At 33.6% G+C, this 26932-nt stretch overlaps 1 protein-coding gene across 3 annotated transcripts; it reads right to left on the bottom strand.

The window, feature by feature from the left end:
• Positions 1-335: 335 nt before the first annotated feature.
• wkd (TBC1 domain family member whacked) lies at positions 336-26932 on the bottom strand. Of its 3 annotated transcripts, none has more exons than XM_074174115.1 (8): positions 26624-26932; positions 25577-25869; positions 22302-22494; positions 18687-18901; positions 16821-17018; positions 10225-10337; positions 10039-10148; positions 336-360 (listed from the first exon to the last, which is right to left on the bottom strand). In XM_074174115.1, the coding sequence occupies exons 2-7, from the start codon at positions 25824-25826 to the stop codon at positions 10041-10043; spliced, it is 1077 nt and encodes a 358-aa protein (XP_074030216.1). In that variant the 5' UTR covers positions 25827-25869; positions 26624-26932; the 3' UTR covers positions 336-360; positions 10039-10040. The 3 variants fall into 3 exon arrangements, with proteins under 3 accessions (XP_074030216.1, XP_074030215.1, XP_074030217.1); XM_074174114.1 differs by lacking the exon at positions 336-360 and adding an exon at positions 2808-4403; XM_074174116.1 differs by lacking the exon at positions 336-360 and adding an exon at positions 2808-4403 and having other exon boundaries at positions 26730-26932.

Here is a 26932-nt window from a genome sequence, read left to right as displayed (position 1 = left end):
GGATGACGACGCTCATTTAGAGAAGTTGCCGAGGATTTCGACATATCGATTGGCTCATGCCATGCAATTTTTTCGGAAATTTTGGATATGAAGCGTGTGGCAGCGAAGTTCTTTCCAAATTTGCTATTGAATTACTTTAACGGCGATTCAGATTTGCTTGCTTACATAACTGGTGACGAATCATAGGTATATGGTTACGACATCGAAAGCAAAGTCCAATCGCCAAGTTTGATCAATTGTCAAGTTTTCGCTGTTTCCTTCAGTTACCGTGGCGTAGTGCATACGGACTTCTCAGGATACTTCATGTCGCTGCTTGCATTTCATAGATTGAAAAAGTTTATACAGTGTGGTCCACTAAGTCTGCAACAAATGGGAAACTTTTTTTATTATCGATTTCTCAGAAAATTTTATTCTTGACAAAAGTTGGTGCATAGTCCAAAACTATACCAAGTGTACCTGAAATGGCTTTATGATAAACACCATACAGAATAGTAAAGTACCCTTATTTCAAAAAATATAGAAATATGTTGAAGAGAAAAGTTGCTTAGAATTAAAAGTTATATTCAGATACGAAGTCATGGCCTGAAAATTTTGAATTACCCCCGTATGATACATATTTTTACTAAGTTAATTTAATATGTATTTGAAGTAGCCACAATCAAATCAGTTTGGAGTATTTTTTATCAAATTGAAGTGTATTTGTAAAATTTACTCGGATTTGTATTTTTTTAGGTGACCGTCAACTTCATGTTTGTTGCAACGATATTTACCAGAACTCTAGAATAAAACAAATACTCTTTTTAACGAGGCAAATACTTTACTAACTAAATGTTCATATGAATAAACTGTCAATAAAAGTATGAAATTTCTTTTATTCTGACAACAATGCCTCGACTAGAACATATATTTAAAAAACAATTCAAAATGTATTGCAGATAGCCATGAACAAAAAACACATACGCCCTAAAACAATACTGTCGTTTGATAGTGTGGCTTCTTAAAACTTGCCTGTAAAACGATTTCATATTTGTCCTTAATTAAAAATGCCTCGCCCAGTATTATTAACGTTAACTGAAAAGGCAGAATTAGTTTTAATCTGTAGTGATGGTTATAAAACAATGCGCGAAGCTGCAAATATTTTCAACTAGTGGCATCCAGACAAACAAATTTGCTATTCATGTGTAAGTAGAATTTTTAAGAATTTCAAACAGACCGGCTCACGTGAATATATACATAATACAGAGCATACGAAACCTGTATGCACAGAAGAAAACCAGCATGACGTACTTCAAGAAGTAATAGAAAATCCTAGAAGGTCCACCCGAGAAATTAGTGATTATACCGGCATAAAAAAAAACCTCTGTGAAGCGTATTCTCAAGAAACATAAGTACCATGCTTACAAACCTACATTCATTTGTACATTTCAAGAAAGAGACTATGATTTGAGATATGATTTTTCCATGTGGATTCAGAGTGAAATAGAAGAACAACGAGATTTTTATCAATGTAAATGGAAATGAATCTGCTTTTACAACAAATGGGGTTCTATCATCACAAAATTGCAGATGGTGGTCAGATGTCAACCCAAATTTTATTATTGACAACAAAAATCAATACTATCAGAAAACAAACGTTTGGTGTGGTATATTAAATGATAAATTACTAGGCCAGTTTTTTTTTTTTTTTCGCGAGAATTTGAATGGTGACAGGTACCTGAACTTTTTAGAAACTGGAATAGGAAAGTTTTGAATGATATGGTATTAGAAGAACGGCAAAAGTTATGGTTCCAACATGACGGATGTCCTGCCCATTCTACTAGAAATGTTTCTCAGTGGCTCAATAGGACATTTCATAATAAATGGTTAGGACGAAATACCGATCCTCGATGGCCTTCTCGTTCTCCAGACCTTACACCTCTAGATTATTTCTTATGGGGATACTTAAACAAAAAGTCTACAGAGATTGCCCCTTCAATACGAGTTCATTGCAGAAATATTCCCGCTGTGTTACGATCTACATTAAACGAATTTTATGGGTGAACAATTAGATGCTTTGAAAGAGAAGGTGGACATACAGAGACGCTTCGATATTTATTGTTAGCACCTGTTAAGTTGTTAAGTTACCTACTGTATTTTTCTGTAGTATCGCTTATAGGTTCTTTTTTGTTCATGGCTATCCGCGATAGATTTTGACAGTTTATTCATATGAACATTATACTTAGTAAAGAACTTGCCTCGTTAAAAAGAGTATTTGTTTTATTCTAGAGTTTTGTTAAATATCGTTGCAACAAACATGAAGTTGGCGGTCACCTAAAAAAAATACAAATCCAAGTAAATTTTACAAATACACTTTAATTTGATAAAAAATACTCCAAACTGATTTGATTGTGGCTACTTCAGATACATATTAAATCAAAATAGTAAAAATATGTATCATACAGGGGTAGTTCAAAATTTTCCAAAAGAAAAAAAATTCGAATAGCAGGCCATGACTTTGTATCTGAACATGACTTTTAATTCCAAGCAACCTTTCTCTTCTACATATTTCTATATTTTTTGAAATAAGGGTACTTTACTCTTGAACGAATTTTATATTTTTTGGCCTATCCTGAATGGTGTTTGTCATAAAGCCATTTCAGGTACACTTGGTATAGTTTTGGAACATGCACCAACTTTTGTCATGAATAAAATTTTCTGAGAAATCGATAATAAAAAAGTTTCGCATTTGTTGCAATATATGGGTTGCACACTTTGTGGACCACACTGTATATATTTGTTGTGAAGGTTGATTCAATAAAAACCGCTAATAAAACAGAAAAGTACAAATGAAATTTATTTGTGTATATATCATATATTCAATCTTCATAACAATAACTGCCTTGCCAGTATATAAAAATTCTCCAATTTATACAAATAGGTACACAAGATTTGGGTGGTGGAACAATCCTAGATCTACTGCTGAAGAAAGAAATAATTTATTCATGGAACTAATTATTTTATGAAATGCCGCAAATTTTGAGAAGTTTATAGGATATCTTGAAATACCTTGAAAGAAAAATTTAATTTAAAAATATTACTCCAATTAAAACAACTGAAACATATCCAAACTTATTAGAATTTACAAGCTTACAAAACCGTATCAGTTTTTTTATTGTTACGTACCCACATCAATACAATGGTTGCTACTCAAAATGGAATAGTACAAGTCAGTTGGTTATTCTGCCAGTCTTGATATCATTACACAAGTAACCTGCCTATGAAAAAACATTTTTACCAAAAGAGCCAGACTGGTGATCAGAACAGGGTGCATACAAATTTTCAATATTGATACAGTAATTTTGATGTATGTTTTGTATGCATTTTTTGCATTATCATTTATTATATAATACGTTTTGACATTTTTCATCCATCAAAATATTTGTGTGAATTAATCCTGCCATTAAAATAAATATTGCATTGAAATTTTTGGTAAATGCCTTCTCTTCAGCGAAAATCGAATTGGAAACAATTTTGAGGATTTCAAGGATTTCCTTGAAATCCTGTTGCATTGAAACCAATGCAACAGATCTCGACGAGAGTTTGGAGAAAGCTATGTGATCATTTGAAGAACGCTCCGTATATTCTGGCCGTGAAATTGAATGCAACTCTGAAGGTAATCGTCAAAAAATTAGGTGCAATACCTTGAATATCACTTGATGTGTATCCTAAACCAAAACAGAAATCAAACAAAATCTCCCGAGTTATCTTCTAGGATTGTTCAATCTTACTAATAAGAACAAACAATTAACTATCAAGATATTGGTCCCTTCTCGGTCATTTCCACCAACATTTGTGAAGGTCATTCCACACAATTCATTATAATAATTTATTAGACGTCCATTGATAGTCAAGAACATTTACAAGAGTAATAGTACTTTCGATTTCCCTTCATCTGGTGAATTTCTTTTATAAAAGTTAATCAGTCTAATTCAACAAAACTGATTCCTGTTTTTATAAATGAAGTTGACTATTGAATCTCTTCTGGGGTTCAGTTCAACACTTGTAAGACTGAATTGTCATTCTCAGAAGATATTAATAAACTATTCACGTTTGTTTGAATATCAAAAGGTACCAAACTCTTTGGAACGGCTCTTGCAATCAAATGAATTATGTGAAATAACTCTGGTGCTGTCACATAATACTTAATAACTTAAAAATAATATTTACATCAAAGTGTTTACAACTTGAAGTTTGAATTATAGTACTTCAGTAAAGACAATGTAAAGCTACCCGAAAAGACAAAGTACACACTGCGTAACCTAATACTATCTCCAGATGCCAGTTGAAAAGACCATGAATGACCAGTCATTGCACATTTATATTCAAGATAAATACTGTCTTCTTTTGGTCAAAAGCTCTAGTCCCTAAAACATCAATAATGAAAATTAAAAAATTGCATGAAAACGCTTTTGCTGCAAACTAAATAGTAAAGTATTTATTCCCTGTAGATCTCATTTGCACAAATGTAATGTTGAAGGCTGCTGTGAACTTTAACAAAGGACGAAACATGTTCGTGAACATTCGCTCTTTGACAGTTTTCAACATACTACGGGTTATTTATCATTTACTCAATAAATATGCCTTGAGTTTTATGAAATATCAAGTATAGAAAAAATATTGTTAGGACTATATTTTAATTAATCAATTAATCACTTCAATTAATTTTTGGAAAAGAAATGTTTTGGCTAAATACAGTGCTAGTCAAAAGTCCCCTCCCCCCTCGTATCTTTTGAACGGGTATACTTATAATAATGAAATTTGGAGTGTGGAAATAAACGGATGTAGGCTTCTTAACTGGTCATAACAGGTGACGCAATAGTCATAAATGACGTCACAAGGCCATTGTGACCAAAAATTTTAAATGGGACCCTATGGCAAGTGACAGCTCGTTTGAAAGGTATTGAAAATACCTATTCAGTCATACCAATTTTGTTTGGGTTTCGGCTGATTTTGATTGATAAATTGAAGAAATACGAAAATTATAGTTTCGCATTTAATTAATAAAGATTTAAGAACCAGTTCTTATAATAAGTGTTCAAAATGTGCTCCATCTACTTCCTGGCAGTAATGCATCCTATTGCTAAACTCTTGTCGTACTCGTCCCAGTGTGTCAGCGGAAATTGCCCTACATTCTTCAACAATTCGTTGTTTCAGAATGGCAATACTGTCAGGTGCTGTAGCGTAAACCTTAGATTTCAAGTACCCCCATAGAAAAAAATCTAATGGTGTAAGGTCCGGTGACCGAGCTGGCCATTCGATCGAACCTCGTCGTCCAATCCATCTACCACGATATTCTTCATCTAGGTAACGTCTTACTGCACCGTAATAGTGTGCAGGAGCACCATCTTGTTGAAACGTTATTTCCAAGTTGTCGAATTCATCTGGATTATCTTCTAGAATTTCAAGAATTAACGCCTCAATATCAGTTTGTAACATCTCCAGATACAATTCACCGGTTAAGTTAGCATTGAGAAAAAAAGGCCCAACTATGTGGTTTCCCAAAATACCTGCCCAAACATTTACTTTTTCTGGAAATTGAGTATGTTTTTCACGAAAGATGTGAGGATTTGTGTCACTCCAATACCTCACATTTTGAGTGTTAACATTTCCATTGAGAAAGAAAGTACTTTCGTCACTAAAACAAATTGTCTGTATGTAGCCTGGTTGTTGGTTCATTTTATCGGACATAGTTTCACAGAATTCTAGTCTTCGGTCGGGGTCATCATCTGAAAGTTGGTGCACCATTTTTAATTTGTATGGATGAAATTTGTTTTTAGCCAACACCCTATGTACTGTCCTTTGACTGACTTCACAGATAGACGCAACTTGGGCTGTGGAAGAAGTAGGGTTCACTACCATTTCTCCAAGTATGTCAATTTTTTTGTCATCACTAATTGTTGGTCGACCAGATCGTTTGGCATCTTGAACACTACCTGATGCTTCAAACTTCCGAAGAAGCTCCCTCAAATAAACCCTCGATATAGGGCGATCGGGGTACCTCTCATTAAACAGTCGTTCCGCTGCATGGAAATTGTTTCTACATTCACCAATTATTAAGATAGCTGCTACTTTGTCGGCTACAGTACGTACCATTTGGCTATGTAAACACTTAAACGTCTCGTTAAACAATAGCTTAGGTAAATTTTCAAGGTATAAACACTTTTGACAAGTAGATGATTCAAACACGTCAACCTTTTTGACAATGAACCAGAGGCGTATTTTAAAATCTTTATTAATTAAATGCGAAACAATAATTTTCGTATTTCTTCAATTTATCAATCAAAATCAGCCGAAACCCAAACAAAATTGGTATGACTGAATAGGTATTTTCAATACCTTTCAAACGAGCTGTCACTTGCCATAGGGTCCCATTTAAAATTTTTGGTCACAGTGGCCTTGTGACGTCATTTATGACTATTGCGTCACCTGTTATGACCAGTTAAGAAGCCTACATCCGTTTATTTCCACCCTCCAAATTTCATTATTATAAGTATACCCGTTCCAAAGATACGAGGGGGGGAGGGGACTTTTGACTAGCACTGTATATCTCCATCTTTATGAAAAAAATGTAGTTTATTTCTAAATTGATTGCTTTCTTCCTCTCTTTCCCAGATGAAATATCTCTATAAATATAGTTTAAAAAACTAAAAAACACGCTTTTAAAGAACATCGAACTAAAAAGTTAAAATATTTTTTTTAAATAAGCTTAAAACAATAATCAACCGTACATTGTTTAGAAAAATGACCATTGATATTTTCCGATTCCGGAGAGGATGCCTGAAAATCAGCTACCAAGCCCAAGGCAGCAGACGCGCAAAGGAGGTTTACAAATAAGGCAGCAAGCGCGCGTGTTAATAAAAAAAAAACACTTTCTCAAATGAAGAAATACATGTAAAGTGAGTTCGAATTATATCAAGAAAATTACGTACAGCGCGATCTGTCCGCGAATAGATCATGCAATAATGTCGATATATCAAGGTTACGTACAGCGCCGTCTGCTTGCGAGTAGATCAAACAATAATGTCAATATATCAAGGAGGTTACATACAGCGCCATTTGCCCGCGAATAGATCAAGCAATAATGTCGACAATTTTGTTAAATACAGATCCTGATATGAAATGAAAAGGAGAGTTACAAACAAACATACATACATACAGGTCAAGCTAATATAAAGCGTGTAAAAAAATGAAAACCGGATTTTCTTTTCCTGCCAATGTGGCCGTTTTTCCGCAAGTTCTATCTTCAGCTTGTCAATCAATGACCGAAAAACAGTCGCCATCACTTTCCCAGCCAGAAAAACAGTTTTTTTAAGGACAAAACCCAAGCACTGTGCAAAAGTAGTGATTCACATTGAATTTGAATCTCTGGAGATTAAATCCATTTGGAAAAACGTTCTCAGGAAGTTTATTCCACTTTTATTTTTTGGAGCCGGTTCATTTTCTGCAGTCCAATGTTTAGAATGTATTTTTTGTTACGGTAGTATAACGGTGTATCCATGTATCCATGTTTCATCTACAGTAATTAATTGACGCCAAAACTCGGATTTATTGCGCCTTAACTGCGCCAACAGAGAGTTGGAAATGTTTTTTGAAACGTTTTTGGCACTCAACGCTCGAACAGCTTTCTCATGCCTAAATGTTGATTCGAAGTGACAAACACGTTCTTTTGACACGTTCATAACTTCTGTTCTCTCTCTCACTTTGATTCGGCGGTCGTCTAGCACCATTTGTTGAACTTTGAGGCGATGTTTTCGTCGGTGGTTGCAGTTTTTGAACGTCCCGAATGTTCGTCTCCCAAGCCATTAAGCAACGTTTAAATTCAGCTGCCCAAAATGATGGTGCAGATTCCAACTTATCTTCGATTTGTGTAGACGTATTGGCTTTCAAAAACAAATATTTAATGACAGCTCGATACTTCATTTTGTCCATTTTCATAAAAACAACTCAAATCAACTCACTCAAACGACTGTTACATGCCAACTGCGCGTCCAAAATGACTGAAACTTTGGTGAGTAACTGTCAACAGATGCACAACGAAATTAACTAGCTTTTACAAGTGCTGCTATCTTCATGTTGAGGTCGGAAACTTTTTGGAACACACCATGTATTGATTGAATACTAAAGTCTATCCAAATCCAAGATAGAGTTAAAAAAAACCGAATCGTGGTGTTCACGTGATCGCCCAGTGTCAGATGGAAAGGGCAGCGTTCATTGTTGAATTCGCCTTCTTGGTACGAGTTCGGTACCAGCACAAGGTTGTAATCAGTAGTTTGCGTGGCGTGCGTTATAGTATATTGTTTAAAATTGTTTTCCAAGATGTCCAGTACAGACACTGCTGATGACACTGTGAGCTATCCAGCCAGGAAACGATCCAAAAAAAGACATTTGAGTGTTGAGATGAAAGAAGTGATTTTAAATGTGTTCAAGAAAGAGATGGAAGAAATTGAGACATCGACTATCGACGAAGTCGTATCGAAAGTTTCCGATAAAATTGGAGTGTGTTGCGCTTCGATTTACAATGTTTTACGGGAATATAAACAAAATCATACATTTTCCAAACCGAATACAAATCAGAATCGTCAAACCATTATAAAATCAATAGATGATGCTGATAAACATGCAATCAGTAGGAAAGTGCATGAGTACTTTTTCAGAAGTGAAATACCCACGATAGACAAAGTACTCACAGAAATAAATGAAGATGTTTAATTGCCAAGTTTTAAGCGGTCAACATTCCACAAAGTATTGAAACGTTTGAATTTTGTATGGAAAAAACGAGGGCGCAATAGTTTATTATTGGACAGAGAGGAAATTGTGTTATGGAGGAGAGAGTATTTGACCAAAATTAAATATTATAGGGAACAACAGAGAACAATTTATAAATAGATGAAACCTGGGTGAATGTTGGTCATACTACCCCTAAAGTATGGGTCGATGAAACTGTGACCTCATCTAGGAGGGCCTTTCTAGATGGACTATCCACCAAATTAACAAATCCATCAGGTAAACTTATATTTATATTAAGACCTGCCTCAATCTCAATAAATAAAAATTAACCCTCGTGAATCTTTCGAACAGTGGTTTTCCAAAGTTCTACCCCATCTGGAGGATAATGCTGTGATTGTAATGGACAATGCACCTTATCATTCGCGACGGTTAGAGAAGATTCCGACAACGTCTTCAAAGAAAGTTGAAATCCAAAATTGGCTGCGATCAAAGAATATTAGCTTTGAAGACTCAATGCTAAGAGTACAGCTACTAAAAATTGTGAAGGAGCGCAAGCTTGAATACCAAAAATATATAGTCGATGAGATGGCAGCAGGCCAAAACAAAATTGTCCTTCGCCTGCCTCCATACCACTGCGAGCTCAATCCCATCGAGTTAATATGGGCGAATGTGAAGAATTTTGTAGCTCAGCATAACACCACGTTCAAATTTGCAGATCTCAATGTACTTTTTGATGAGGCTTTGAAAAGAGTCATAGCGGAGAAATGGGAGAAGTGTGTTCGGCATGTAATATCGGAAGTCGAGACAAAGATGTGGAAGCTTGATAACATAATAGAGCACAAATCTAGCCACTTATAATTCAGATTGGTGAGGATGACACTACTGTTGAAGAGACAAATTCATCCAGTTGAATAATTTTCATTAATATTCCTTTTGATTTTACATAAAATAAAAATTATCAATAAAGAAATAATTACGTCTCTTTTCATATTATGCTTGAGTGAGCTGTGAAAAATCCAGTGAAAATCTTTTTATAATACACATATTAACTGCATTTTTCCCATTTAACTGCAAAACTTGTGCATTTCACTCGTTATTATAAAAAAGTTTTCCTAAGTATAGTATTTGCAATCAACAAGATGTTGGTTCAGAATACGACCCTGACCAATTCTTGGGATTTTCAATATCACGTGCATAGGGCATGTCAATGTTTACATCCACTCTATCTTGGATTTGAATTTGCTTTAATCAACTACAAATATGATAAGATACCTTTATTGCACAGTTGCCCCATTTCCATTACTTTGGTCAGTTTTCATCCTCTTTGTTTGTTTTTGATGTTGTTCTTGAAAATCTCTTTCAGTGATATCCAGTCGATTTACCTGAAAAAAAAGAAGTTTTTCAAGAGAACTATAAAATTTGATAAAAATGTTACACAAAAACTTTTCCTATACATACATTGTAGATGAGATTTTCCTCTGATAAGATCTCCTCTGGTGGATTCCTTATTCTAGCTAAGGTTTCACAGAGTCCAGGGCATTGCCTTCTACTTTTAGCAGTTCCAAGACAACCTTTAATTTAAATTACAGATAGCAATATTTCCACAACTTGCTCAAATAAGAGGGAGAGAGATGTGAATATTATGAATTGAAGGGGTTATATTTTTAGGAGTGATTAATTTTTGGGAAAGAAAGTTTTTGGCTTTCTACTACTCCATCTTGATACAAAAAAAAATATGAGGGAATCTTCCAAAGAAAGGAAAGAAGTAATCAATTTGGAAATAGTAACTCTATACATGGATGTGTAGATCATGCAACGAAGTAACTTTCAGACACAAACTGAAAGAAAGTCCTCCTGAAACAGCTACTTTCATATAAACATTGAATTACACTAAAGAAAAAAATTCTTTCGAAACAAATACTTCTGCATGAACACTGAATTATACAGAAGATACTTTTCTCTACTCAGTTTGTATTTCAAACATTCGTTGTGGAATAAAAATCAGATATCGTTCACATGAGTTCTACTTTAAATGAATGGTAACAAATTGCACTTACATGGAACACTGTCATCCTCACTGGTATACATCGATGTTTCGCCTTAAGACACTTGCCCCATGGCTCTTCAGTACCAAATTGGATAACATTATAGAAAATACACACAATTAATTCATGAATTACAATTTTTAATGTCACAGAATAAGCTTGATCTACTTATGTCATCGATGACATCGTAATGACATTCATTCATCTATTTGATTTAATCCCAGCCAAGTGGAATCTTATTTGAATTGAAGAGGTTATATTTTTAGGAGTGATCAATTTTTGGGAAAAAAAGAAAATTCCCTCATTCTTTTTTTTGTATCAAGATGGAATAGTAGAAAGCCAAAAACTTTCTTTCCCAAAAATTAATCACTCCTAAAAATATAACCCCTTCAATTCAAATAAGATTCCTCTTGGCTGGGATTATATCAAATAGGTGAATGAATGTCATTATGATGTCATCGATGACATAAGCAGATCAAGCTTATTCCGTGACATTAAAAATTGTGTGTGTTTTCTATAATGTTATCCAATTTGGTACTGAAGAGCCTTGAGGCAAGTGTCTTGAGGCGAAACATCGATGTATACCAGTGAGGATGACAGTGTTCCATGTAAGTGCAATTTGTTACCATTTTTTTTTACTCTTGGCGTGCGTGCGTGCCATGACATGTGTTTGTGTGCTCTCCAATAATATCAAAATTAGTTGTTGACATAGTGTGAATAAATAGTTAAAGTTTTGGTCCAGTAGTCAGTGAGAACAAACCCTGTAAAAATAGTGCATCATTTCCATGAAAAAGTTTTCAGCAAAAGTGCAATTTTGTTGCATTTTTGGCTAATTCCAATCAGAAACCAGCAACAAAAAACGCCAATTTCAAGCAAGAAGATAAGCTTCTTATGGCTTCAGCAAAAAGTACAAACAAAAACCCAATATCGAGCTATCTGATCGTACTCCAGGAAAATTAGGCAAATTTCTCCAAATCCTTACCATCTGAACATTTGATAACATTCTAAATTGGAAGTGACTAATTGACCAATTGTAAGTTATTATAACGAGCAGGATACTTCAAACCTAATTATATAAGATGGAAGGTAAATTTGGTTGCTGCAAAAAGGATCTTAGCAACTATTGCTGTATAATCTGTACAAAGGTTTTTCATCCCAGCTGTCTCGAGAGAAGAAAGGGCTACAAATTCGTCAAAGGACATAAAATCATATGCTGCAAAGAGTGTGAGTCTGAAGATTCACTTAGAGAATTGGGGGATGTAAAATTAAACGCTCTCTTGGAAGAAGTAGAAAAATTGAAAGAAGATTCACTCCAGAAAGAAGCATTTATCAACACACTGAGAAGAAGAACACAAGACTTTGAAGATGAGGTGTATGAGGCAGAAGAGCAACATGTAAAAAAAATGAACATCCAGCAACAGATGATTGATAAACTTAATAATGAAATAAGTGAAATTAAAGCTCAAAATATAAAACTCGAAAATGATATCACTTCGAAGAACCATGATCTGATAAAACTTGAAAATGAATTAAAGGACCAGATTGAAGTAAACAGAAATATGCTTACTACAATTTCTGTACTTGAACAAGAATGTCTGTACTCAAAAAAAAATAAAAATTTATTGGAACTGCAATGCAAAGAACCTCAGAAAAAACGTAACTGGTATAAATATTCTAACAATATGGAAGGGAACGGGACTGAAATTAATACTTTAAGCACTGAACATCAACCTCGAGAATTAAATGAAACGAAAAGCACCAAGAGTAATCTGAGGCAAAATAATTTTACCCTACACAATAGTAACATAAAAGGCCTAAAGTCTGTGGACGAAATTAGTTGCAAATCTCCAAGTACTAATGGAATTGATACACGCCTTTGGGATAAGGAATCTGTGGACAACACCAGTAGGGAATTGAACGATGCTATGATGGCAGACATTGTACAAGAATGCAGAACGACAAAACCCATTCCAAAGGAATACGCTACAAAAGAAAGAAAAATACTATTAGTGACAACTTCGCATGGAAGAGACGTGGCATATTACATGTCAAAAGAAAGATCCACTTACTCAATTTGTTCGTTTATAAAAAGTGGATCTGATGATAGAGAGTTAGTTCGAACCGCCCTTGATGAGTCAAGAAATTTTACAATGAATGATGTTATTATATTATGGCCTAAAGTAGCTAGCCAGAACTTATTTAGTGATTTCATTGAAAAGGTCCAGCACACCCGAACTATTATATTATCACAACCATATAGGTTTGATATGAGGTTTCCAAATCAAATGATATATGAAAACAACCTCAATTTTAAAAAAACAATTCACAAACAAAGGATTGAAACTACCAGATTCCTCGACTGCAACAACATCCTTAGATGGAATAATTATACCAATGATGGATTTAATCTAAATAAAATCGCCAAAATGTTTATAAGTAAAGCTTTATACAAGTTCATAGAACAATGGAACTCAGGATATGATAAAAACTCTATGGTACATGGTAATGATTTAGGAAGTGAACCCCTACAAGAAGATAAAGGATTTTTGATTCTAAAAAATAACTCAAGTAATGCTACTTTTTTAGAGAAAAAAGGGTCAATGACAAGAATATCTACCTAATGTTACTGAATATCCAATCCATTAGGAATAAAAAGGATGAACTATATGCATTTATAAATAGTATAGATAATCCAGACATTATATTAATTACTGAGCATTGGTTGGGAACCGAAGAGCCTTTCAACATTACTGATTATTCTATAACCTCTATCTATAGCAGATCTCAATACTTGCATGGTGGAACGATGATATTAGTTAGTAACTCAATGTTAGAAAGGTACAGCTTCGAAAAGATCAATAAATTCAATAACTTAATAGTCGAAAAAACATTTGAGCTATCGGTTGTGTTTTTCAAGAAATTAAATGTTTATATAATATGTCTTTATAGAGCACCATCCTCAGATGTGCATTTGTTCTTCAATAATTTAGAGCTTATGCTAGAAAAATTGCCAATTTCATCCTTTATTATTTTAACAGGAGATTTCAATATTAACTTTGCTGATTCTAATGCACCCCATACACAATATTTAATCAATTTATTGAATTCATTTAATCTCATGATGCACTTAAATTCACCAACACGCGTTTCACAATATTCCTGTACCACTATTGACTATGTTTGTACCAATTTCCCAGACTCTCCAACATGCAATGTAATTCCCTCAGGTCTCTCTGATCATGAGGCTATATTGTGCTCACTAAAATTAAACTCTTGTCATAATAAAAAAAGGACTGAATTTGGTAGAATATATAGCAAGAGAAACTGTAATAGGTTCAATCTATTACGCTCTGATATAAAGTGGAACAACATTCTATCTCTAGATGATCAAAACCAATTTACGGAGTTCTATAATTATCTTTTAATCGCTTTTGATGAGTCATTCCCCGTGAAAAAGTTGAAACATAAAAAAAAAAACAATGGCTCACTGAGGGCATAAAAACTTCATCCTTAAATTTACGATGTCTACATTATTTGAGAAAATTTACAAATGACAATGAATTTCACAATTATTTCTTGAAATATCGTTCAATTTACAGGCACACTATTAAACTTGCTAAAGAAATCCACTATAAAAATAAAATAATTCAAGCTGAAAACAAAAGTAAAGAAACTTGGCAAATAATTAATGACCTCAGGGGTCACCAGTGCAAGATAAATGAAATACCTGTTTCCCCGGATATTTTAAACAATTACTTTTGTACAATTGCTAATCAGCTTAGTAATAGTCTAAATCCCATAGAAGATCCTTTTATTCATATAAAACATCATCAAATTAATGAAACTTTCATTTTGTATGACAGTGATCTCCAAGAACTGAAATTAACTATTTCAAATATTAAAAATAAGAAAACATCCGGTATTGATGAAATATCAATCCGTATTATAGAAAGTCTACCTGATGAAACATTATCAATTCTGGTTCACCTGATTAATAAATCTTTCCATATTGGTCTATTTCCTCACCAACTTAAAACCTCTGTAATAATTCCATTATTTAAAGGAGGGGACCCCGAAGTTTCAGCCAACTACCGTCCAATTGCCATCATTCCCACTATTGCGAAAATAATAGAAAAATTAGTGAAACATAGACTCCTTAACTTTTTAGAAAAGCACAAAGTTATAAGTACTGCACAATTTGGATTCCAAAATAAAAGAAATACAACTGATGCAATTTTTCACACACTTTTTGAAATTTACACTGGAATCAATGGTGGCGAAGGGGTTGCGGCAGTGTTTTGTGATCTGTCTAAAGCATTTGATTGCGTTGATCATAAAATTCTGCTGCAAAAACTTCACTACTATGGTTTTAGGGGTCTTTCCTTCCAGTGGATTCAATCATACATATCAAAAAGAAAACAAATGGTCAAAACTACAGAATGCTCGGGTATGGAAAAAGTCAATTGCGGGGTTCCTCAGGGCTCCGTCCTCGGACCAATTCTATTCCTACTTTACATAAATGATTTAACATACATCAAAATCTCGGGCAAATTCACTCTATTTGCCGATGACATCTCTATTATTTGGCATAATAAAGACACTGATGTTCTAAAAATACAAGTTGAGAACGATTTAACAAAAGTCTTCATCTGGTGTGAATCGAATCGTCTCTCATTCAATATACAGAAAACCAATTTGATGACTTTCAAATGTAATTTTGATGACTTAAATATTAACTCGAAGAATATTGGAAATATAGGTACTGTGAAAACACTGGGAATACTAATTGATGATAGACTAAAATTTGATAATCACTTGACTGTTCTTAAAAAAAAAATTATCTTCTGGTTGCTATGCAGTTAGACTAATCTCTAAAGAATTAAGTTTTCCAACTGCTAAAATTGTATATTATTCATTATTTGAATCACACTTAAGATATGGCATTCCATTTTGGGGCAGTTGCTGTAATTTTCTGTTCAATAGCATATTCATTTTACAAAAACGTGCCATTAGATACATGTGTAAAGCTAAATTTAACGACCACTGTAAACCTCTATTTAAATCTCATAAAATTCTAACTGTAGTAGCATTGTATATTTTAGAAACGGTACTCATTGTAAAAAAACATTTGAATAAATTTGGTTCAAATTCTTCACATTACGTAACTCGGCAAAGTAATGACATCAAACTCCCACTGCCTACCACGTCTCTTGTATATGACTCTTTTATCTACAAAGGTGGCAAAATATATAATCACTTACCACTTGCAATAAAAACCATTGGATCCTTCTATAAATTCAAAAGAGCAGTAAAAAATCTATTATTAGACAGAGCCTATTACAGTCTGAATGAATACTTAAGTGAAATACTAGAATAATCCTTTTTTAATTTCCATATGTCGCATAGTGTTGCTCATCTTTTATTATGTATAGTTGTGTAGATTTATATAGTATTAAGTGTGACATGTTACCTTTTATTAACAAGTTTAATTGTTGTTGACATATTTTCTCTGGTATCAGTGCTATGTATATTTTATATATTTTTTTTTTTAATTTTTCAACTTTGTAACCATGATGTTATTCATGAACAATAAAGTACTTTCTCTCTCTCTCTCATTCATTTAAAGTAGAACTCATGTGAATGATATCAGATTTTTATTCCACAACAAATGTTTGAAATACGAACTGAGTAAAGTATCTTCTGTATAATTCAGTGTTCATATAGAAGTATTTGTTTCAAAAGAATTTTTTTCTTTCGTGTAATTCAATGTTTATATGAAAGTAGTTGTTTCAGGAGGAATTTCATTCAGTTTGTGCCTGAAAACTACTTCTTTGCATGATCTACACATCCATGTATAGAGTTACTTATTTTCAAATTGATTACTTCCTTCCTTTCTTTGGAAGATTCCCTCATCCTTTTTTTGTATCAAGATGGAGAAGTAGAAAGCCAAAAACTTTCTTTCCCGTGAATATTATGGTTTTTACAAAATTTCATCAACCTTCCACTCACCAATTAAAATCACTAAAGAAGTTTTGAATAAAACTTTGACACCTTCGCAAAGGAAGATATCCCAGATTCTCAACAATGTGTCCCAAGGCAAAGTTCTTGTAAATGCACATAAAAACCATTCTGTACAGTAAAACATAGGCTCGGCATTAACTTTCTTCAGATGTCGGTACACAGGCGGACATACTTTTTTCAGTAACCCTAAAATGGTAAGCTCATAAATACAGGGTGTTTCTTAATACGATACGCAACTTCAGAGGGTGATTCGTTAGGTCGTTTTAAGGGAAAAAGTTCTCATGAACATATGTCCACAGTTGCTTCGTTTCTGAGATACAGAGCGTTAAGTGTGAAATATCATAAATATTGAAAAGAGAAATGAAAATTTCTATGTTTTTTAGCACTTTTAATTGTAACTCACGTTATTGCAGTTTCGTCATATATGGACATTCTCAAACTAATACAATAAAGTAACAATGATTCATTACATTCGCCAATATATACCATTCAGGAACTTGATTGAGATGAGGTTTTCCAATAGTCCGGGAATTTGCCAGATGATAGGGAATTATTAAATATATGGAAAAGTGGTCGAGCTAAAATAAAGCTAAATGATTTAAGAAAAGTTGGAGGAATTCCATCAGGACAGGGGCCTTTGTTGATATTAAGTTCGGACAGTTTTTCGCTAAACGTTTGGGTAGGAATGATTGGTGACTACCTAATTGGTCCATTTTTTCAACCAGCAAGATTAACAGATGAATTCTACACTAACCTTTTGCGAGATCATTTATCCATTTTGTTAGAAGAGCTGGTACTTGTAAGAGACATGTGGTTTATGCACTACGGGGCTCCAGTTTATTTCAGTGTTCTGGCTCGGCAGCATCTTGACGTCAACTACCCTAATCGCTGAATTGGACCTGCGGGAGCTCAACATTGGCCAGCTGGAAGTCCTGATATGAATTCTCTAGAGTCTACTAGAGTTATATTTATGGGGTCATCTGAAGGCTCTTGTTTATATAACTTCTGAACTAGATGTGAATGACTTGAGGAATCGACTAATTGACAATTGCAATGTCAAAAGGAGTACTCCAGGTATTTTTGAACGTGTCAGACAATCAATGACAAATCGATTGCAGTCGTGTATTTTATCAGAAGGTGGACATTTTACTCATTTACTTTAAGGTCGAAATTGTTTAAAATTTGCTTTTAGTTTTTATTTTGTTATCCATGGATAGTTTTTAGAAGTATTATTTTTTCTTGAAAACGAAGCTTGACATGAAGACAGCACAAGCGACGAAAAAGTTACATTTTCAGTTGCTTGATCTAAAAAAATGTTAAAACTACAAAAAAGTCAGTGGCGTTCTTTTTTTTCTCAATATTGTTGGGTGAGACTCCACTGGACCTAATAATTTCAAACTTCAACGCCCTGTATCTCAGAAACGAAACAAATCCAGACATACTTCATCAGTTCGGACTTCCATTGTCTAATATAATATAAATTGATTTGAAATCCCTGAAAAAAATAGAAAAATTAACCGAAAATAACAATTTTATTAAAAAAAACTGAAATTACAAGGAAATAACATACAAGCTACAACCAGAAAATAAAAAATAAAAAATTGAAATATTAATGAAAGCTGAAAATCCAGACATATGTTCATATGAACTTCTTTCTTAAAACGACCCAACGAATCGCCCTCTGAAGTTTCGTACCGTAGTTAGGAAACACCCTGTATAAATGTTTCTACTAAATGATTTCAATTCATTCAATTTCTTCTCCTGGCAATTTACTTCTCAATATCAAGACGAAGATGCTAGTGGCCATACTTAGAGTTTCTTGAATATTGCGATGTGATTCAAAATTTTCTTTACCTTGTAATATTAGTCCGTCCCGCTGAACAACTTCCATTGTGGGAGAGTAGTAGTTTTCAAGGTACTTATTAGAAATGGAAACTAGGCACCAAAATGCCTGTATAGCTGGCATATGCATCAGGAGGAAAGCTGCCACGGGTGCCTGGGCCTGGCAATATCCAATGTCCGGAAAATGAACTGTGTATGCTTTCAGTACATTGAACAGTTCTTGTTGTCTGAAATAATGATCTCGAGTTATGAACGAGAACCTATTATAATTAAAAATATTAACAAATCTGAACCCAGAATGGGCATACTCTTATATCCACCAATATGGTGCGGTTAAGAAATTATATACACAAAGACATTGTTGTAAATTATCCCCTGAAACAAAATAACACCGGCTGCCGCTGGTCTTCCTCAATCGACTGTGACTTGGCAAAGGTCACGCTCTACTCGACTTGCGCTTCTCGATCGACCTAGATGTCGCCTCGCTTCAAGAGGCTTCCAGAGACTTCTCTATCGCCTTCCAGATACTTCCAACAAGCAGATGAGGCAAGTCTAGTGGAAAGTAAGGTACGAAGTGATCTAATAAGGTGACAGAGATTTGAGTATCAGTCTGAAGTTTCATTCAAAGTGTTTGTATTGTAATGTCAGTGTGGCAGTGAAATAAAGTTGAGTTTAATTGTACAGTTTAGTAGTAGAATTAGTATTTATTTATTTAGGTTACCCTAATTTACAAACGTTCAATAAAAACATAATACATAATGTGAGAGTAAGTAAAAAGTAGATAATAATAAATTAATAAAAATAATATATAGTTCTTTTAAAAAGTCAATATGATAAAACCAATGATTAATGAAAATTGAATAATTAAAAATGAAAAGTATATAGATGTCATGAAAAATTAATAATTAAATTAAACTAATAAGTGTAGATACAGATGCACTCATACGCATATATTAAAATTTATTATCTTTGATATGCTGCAATAACGCTTTTTTGAAACTGTGAATACTTTTGTTTTTCTCAAATAACCAGCAGTTTGTTAGTCAATACCCCACAGTTATAACGTGTTATAAACATCTGTAAAATGAATTTTACAGATGTTTATAACATCTGTAAAATTTATAATAGTTTCTATTGAGAATGTGATATTTTTGTTGTTCCATTTGGACGCTTCAAGTATATAATTCGTAACAAACTACTTTTTATGCAAGTCGAACTACAATCTAATTTCAACCCATAAGTGAAATACTGTGTTTCAACTCTCTGCACACTGCCAATTCTATTAGAATTCTATAGTATATCTTTTTTTATTATTATTATATGAATGTATCACTGTATAATATACTACTCTATTACTCTGCTGATTTTAACGATTAATAAATAATATTATGTTGAAGTTATGCGCCACCTTAGAAAAAATATAAAATTTTCTGTTAGCCTACAAACTTTTCAGCCCAACTGTTATGTATTATGATAATAATATAATAATAATATATATATTTTCATAAACATGATTGTGTAGTACAATAAAAGTATAAATAAATAAATGAATAAATATATGGTAAATATAACAGTTAACCCACGAAAGGATATATCCTTGTACGTGGGGTTATAAGAGAAACAATAACCTTTTTATATAGATATCATAGAGTATATATACATATACACAGACATATATACAGACGAATACACATATACACACATATATACACACATATACAGACACAAAAATATACATATGTACACATATATGTACGCATATATATACACATATATAATATACAATAATAATTTGCAGGTAAACAGTAAAACAATACTATATTAACAATTTGAAATTGAAAAAATATGGAACTAGGTATAGTAATTATTTTTCCTATCTATCCATTTGTGTATTTCCATTCTTGGCATAGAATGAAGCCATTTTTTTTTAGAATTTTCTTGAATACACCGAGTGAATGGATTTGAGTAAGGTTTGTTGGTATTTTTAAGAATATGATGGGTCCTAGGTACGTGAAGTGTCTCTGCGATAATGTTTTCTCAACTTTTGGTAAAGCAGTTGTTTTCGCTTTATTTATCGTGTTGTATACTTGATCTATTCGCTTAAAATCAGTTTTATTTTTATAAAAATGCAATATTATACTTTGGAAGTATAGTTGCCGTGCATCTAGCGCTTTGCTTTCTTTATATAAAAGTTCTGAAGGGTAATTGAAATTTTTATTGTGGATTATTTTTAAGATCGGCTTTTGGGTAACTTCTAGGTTTTTGAGGAAGTTGTTGGTTACTCCACCCCATGCTAGAATGCCATAACTTATATGTGGTCTAACAAGAGAGTTATACAGAATTTCCATTTCCTTTGGATCAAACACCTGTTTCAAAAACTTGAACATGGGAATCAATGATATTATTTTTTTTACAATATGTTCAATGTGGTGATTCCATTTCAATTTGCTGTCTATGAGTATGCCAATATATTTTATTTCATCTTTGGATTTTACTTCTATTTCCATATCACCCGTATTAAGTTTCAAAGTTTTGTACATCGGCATGTTTTTGGAATATTGTGCGAAAGGTATAAAAAAAGTCTTATCTGAATTTATCGTGAGAGTTTTACTGACAAACCATTCGATAATATTTGGGAAGTCATTTTCGACGATGGTTTTCAATTGAGCCCATGTGTTCGAATGATAAATAACTACCGTGTCGTCAGCAAAACTCACTATGTCACCAGATATATCAAGATTAAAAAGGTCATTTAGATATATATTGAAAAGGAGCGGACCGAGGACTGTTCCTTGTGGTACCCCGTATTCCATTGTTTTGCTTGAGCTCATTTCCTCTCCAACCATGACTTTATATTGTCTATTTTTCAGGTAGTTTTCAAAGAGTTCATACGCGATTCCACGAAATCCAATTTTTTCTAGACATTTCAAAAGTTTCTCGTGACAGACAGTATCAAATGCCTTAGCTAGATGACGAAAATGCATAGGGAAGGTCTAGTTTTATCTAAATTTTTGTAATAATATACTTTATTGTCATTAAGAATAAATATTGTGGACAAAGCTTGTGAAAAGTACTTACAAATGTAAGTATAGAAATATAAAATGTGAATATAAAAACACGTATAACAAAATAAAGTTAGACTATATACTATACTTCAACATCGAAATTTTGTCTCAACATGATGATACATGGATTGCGATAAAACTTTTTTTACTTTTTTCTCTGTTTCGGATCTCAGGTGTTATAATCTTTAGGATCAATAATTACATTTGTACTGCTTTCATTTGCCGGAACAATTCAAAGAAATTATTGCTAATTTGTAATATCCAAGGCATAATTGTTTAGTCTCTCTAATGGAGTTTTGTTGTGGATTCTAAATTTACTCGATAACTCAGATGAAAGTTTCTGGGTAATTCCCTCAACAGCCGTAATGATGGAGTGAAACCCCATAAATGCCAGGAATGGCTTGTGTATCTCCCCAAATGAAATTCATATCATAAATACACTTTTACTGGAAAATATTGAAAAATTTTAGGAATTCAATAGTCATACAAAATAAAATACAATTACAAGTAGTTTTCAACTGCACTGCAAAATCTTCTAAAATATTAACACAGTTTTTCTTACCCAGGCTTATCCTCTGAACTGAACATTTCGTGTAACGGAAACTGACGGTGAATGTCCTTTTTTATTTCTTCAATACATTTTGGATCTGCCACGGCTCTAAGGCAATCATCATACTTATTTGGTTGCTTATCCATCAATAATTTTCCACCACAAAGATACAGCCAAGCTTTTGGTCTCATTGACATCGGGATGCCTTAAATAAATAAGATATATTGATATTTTTTATTTTTCTATGTTGGTACACTCGTCTCAAACATATGTTCACAGTTTCAGTTGTTTTGCATGTATAGTTTGTTGTTGAGAGAGATGTATAATGGAATTAAATGCTCAAAAACACTTTAAATGTTGACAGTGGCATACGGTGATTGTATTCTTGAGTCAGAAAAATGTTTACAAATAGTTCAAGCTTTTTACAGAAGGTCGAGAAGATGTGAATGAAATGTTGAGAATGTGAAAAAATTGGTTATGGAGAGTCGTCGAATCACTATTGGAGAAGTTGCTGAGGACATGGAACGCGTGGCAGCGAAGTTCGTTCCAAAATTGTTGAATTTTGACCAAAAAAACCGTCGCATGCAAGGCCGTAAGCAGAAAACAATTTCGGGGGGGGGTTTGGTTTGGTGGAACAGTAGAAAAACATGAAATATAAAAATAACGAAAGATAGAAAATTGTGTTACATGATCATATATATTTATTAGAAAACCATTACAGAAATATTAACGTCTTTTTACAAAATCAAATGTAGTTTTATAGCTTTCTTTGCAGCAAACAAATCAATTACCTCCTCTGTGTCGATGTCAATTCTACGGTGGACTGACATTAACGCCTAACCGTTTAGTCGTTACTGGCTTGTGAAGTTTCTTAAATAAATTTTGAGGCGTTTCAGAGAAGAGAAAGTCTTTTCAGGGGTACATGTGGAAAAAGGTAGTGTCGCCAAGATCTTTGAAAGTTTGTACGCACATTGCCATAAGGTTTCCATTGTGTTTCAGGGAAGTTTTTTTCAATTTTCTCTTTCAAGTACTTGGTTCGTTTCACCAAGGACTTGATAAAATTTCCAACGGATTTCATAATTCCAATAGTATATGTAACTGTAGGTTACTAGTAGACATCTCCTTTATATCGGCAGGTGTAGGCCAAGACTCGCCGAACACACACTCTCTTATTGATAATGACTCCAGACACTCACATAGGACATGCCTGACAGTTTCATCTTCCTGTTCACACATCCTGCATAGAGGTGTGTCCACTATCCCCATATTATGGAGGTGTTTTCTTAGTTGACAGTGGCCAGTCAGAAATCCTACTAGCGTAGATTTTTCCTGGACGCTTACCAGGGACGCCCAGGGTGATCCTGGCAGGAGGCGGCAATGCAATCACCTCAACTCCTGTTGTGCCCTTTAATCCACTTCAGGATAATGTTATTATCCTGCTATCAGTGCAGATTGTTATGTTTTTGTCAGAAATTCCTTTCCTGGTTATTTTTTGTGGCGAGTTCTGTTTGAACCATGCTGGAATTCTTCCCATTCTCCACTCATTCCTTAGGCTTAGTGATCTGGAGTACACTCTACATCCTGAGCCTCCTTTGGTTTTTGAGCCGTATGTATATATGAGTATTGCATTTGTAGCATCTAACTCTGTGCTCTGTTTTATTTGTATTTTGCAGGGTTTATTAAACACAAACCTGGGTTCAATTGCATCACTGGTTGCCTGCAGCAGAGGTTGCACAGTGTGCGCCATAAGCTCTGCCTCAATTGACCCTCTCCTACTTCGAGGTTTATACCAGCCGTGTGCAATCGTAACATGGCCATTGACGCAACCTCCTTAACGTACAGGTCAAGAGGCGTCAGACCAGTAATTAATTCCATTGCCGCGGTTGGTGTTATTCTCATGATTCCTGTGATGTTCAAACAAGCCAATTGTTGTATTTGATATAATTTTTGGATGGCCGTTGCTTGTTGAACTTTCGGGGGGGGGGGGGGTCAATCCCCCTTGATCCCTCCCCTGGCTACGGCCTTGGTCGCATGTGCGTCACTTAGGAATTGTTGATTATCAACGATGATCCAGATTTGCTTAAAACGGTCATAACTGGTGACTAATCATGAGTATATGATTGCAACAATATCTTGAAGTTATACGCCCCTTGTGAGAAGTAATACATAGAAAACATCTGGTTTTGTGAAAAAAAATTCATGGTTTTTGCATCACGATAATGAATCTGATCACTAGTAATTTTTTGCCAAAAACACCATAATCATGCCTCAGCCACCGTATTCACCAGATTTGCCCCCTGCGACTTTTTTCTATTCCCAAGATTGAACAGATTTCGTATACACCAATATATCATAAAAAATGTATATGATAAGTCAAAATAAACATATATGTGAAATGAGTAAAAGTACATATGAGTAAGAAGTAACAACAATTTTTTTATAAGCAAACTATATCAGTTCAGCAAAGAATCATCCTAATTACATAAATGTATTCCAGATTCAGTTAGAATTATATATGTCTGGCAAAAATTATCTCAATTGTTAAAATGATTCATACATTAGTAGTTGATAAATTGGGGTAATTAAGATTGCCACATGCATATTATATATTTTAAATAATGACAGTGGGAAATTTAGATTGGTGTTACTGAAACATCTGTTATTGATCAGAAACCATTTTGTGATGAAATTGGCAGAGCACCTAAGTAAATCAATTGTGAAGGGTTAATTTGTATAAAACTAATTCAAACAAATGAGCCGAATAAATAATTTTTTGAGCTAGGTTTTTTGGCCCAATACAAATAAAAGTATTAAAGTGCTATTTAGCAGACGATGCAATGTAATGGATTGAAAGTAAATTATAGGAATCAGTTTCAAAATAGTAAGATGTAGATCAAAAAATAATCACAAGATATAACAATATGAACGTATCTAATTTTTGCAGGCAAGTAACACTAACACCCCAAGCTGAAAATATTAAATAGCTAGGTCAAGAATATGGTTTCTGAAGCAGGCAAATGATATATTAAATATTTGAAGGTTATTCAAAGAGTTAGCTAATTGGAGAGTTCTGGGGATAATGCTTTTGTATGAGTAATTGAACCTATGGAAAGGTTTGCACCTGCCTGTAAGAAATATAGTTGTAAACAAATATTTGTATGAGATGAAATTTGAATTGGAATTTCACAAAGTATCTGGTTCTATTTATAAGCTCATAAAATTTGAAGATAATAATAATTTTCTGTAATTCCTTCTTGAATTTAATTCTCAGCAAAAATAGTGTGTACCTTTTCGACACCTCTCCTTGATCTTTCTGTAATTTCTGTCCATATAAAAATTCCATTGCGAAAGCATTTTCAGCCATTTTCGTTCTCGTCTGAGTACCGTTTCTGGAGGAGGTCCTTGTCTTGGTTCTGGAGAATACTGAGTGCCCCCTAAAAATCCATGGCGATCCGGTACAGTAGATATAACACTGCCATCAAGAAGTGTTGATGCTTCAGAGCACACAGATACTGTGTCTGTGATTTCAGAAGTCATTTTATGTGTTCATTGGTTTAGGTGAACAGAAGCATGATGAATTCTGAAAAAATATTCATATAGGAACTTAATTTTTGGATGTAAAATATTTTATTTTCAATACCACACTTCAACATTACTTCAGCTCCAATCCCTATCCGGATGCAGAGGGTATGAAAAAGTGATTTAATTCATAATCATGGTTAATTTTTCCCAATTTTTGACCAAAAAATGTATACTTCAATAACAAATTATGAAATTGAAATTTCAGGCTGAGAACTGACAAGCCTGCCTGCAACCATGCCTGCCTCACAGGTGGTGACGAAAAGAATTACAACAAGGTATTTCTGTGCAAAACTAAAAACTTCCACTAATAAAAAGCTAGCTTAGAGTTAGCTAGGAATATGGAGCCTGATAGAAACTGTCAAAATTAAAAATGTTATCACCAAGAAAATTAAAAACTTATCACCTATAAGACATTCTCAGAGAAGGGGTGAGTTACTCTCTTGCATGTTTAATACTAGATAGCTGCAAGTTTTTGTATCTAGAATTAGACTACTATATGAAAACGAAATTTTCATCAAATTGATGGAAATTTTCATCCCATCAATGATAATTCATAAACTGAAATCCAATAATAAAAAACCTACTCTTTTTACTTATGCGTTGAACGTTGCCTTGAATTCACATTTGAGTAAATCATTGAAAACCTCAATTCAGTAAGTACTTGTTTGGCTTAAAAGGGGAAATATCTTTGATTATACTGGAATTTCCCATTTTTGTGAATACTCCAGAAAAACGAGTAGATAAATACTTACCGACTAATACCTCTTGAAGAGAATTAGGCAACTTGTCATAACGCAGAGTGGGCCAATAAACAGGATATTTTGTATATTTGTTTGTGCTAAAAATAGAGATGTTTACCTATAGATGTTTTCAGCTGTATCAATTCATAAAATGTAAATTCTGATATTTCACTGCAGTCACATCTACATGTAGATAAACAATTTTGATTAGATACAACTTTTGAAGCTGTTATCTGACATGAAAGAAATCCAAATTAATTTTTAATAAAAATGTAGGCGAGGCAAACCTTGTTGACAAAAAGTGACATACATCATGACACA

Source organism: Leptinotarsa decemlineata, unplaced genomic scaffold (genome assembly GCF_025532065.1).
Source record: "Leptinotarsa decemlineata unplaced genomic scaffold, Ldec_3_MD MMD2_tig00000505_RagTag_RagTag, whole genome shotgun sequence".
Classification (NCBI taxonomy): Eukaryota; Metazoa; Arthropoda; class Insecta; order Coleoptera; family Chrysomelidae; genus Leptinotarsa; species Leptinotarsa decemlineata.
This window is presented reverse-complemented; position numbering and strand designations above follow the sequence as displayed.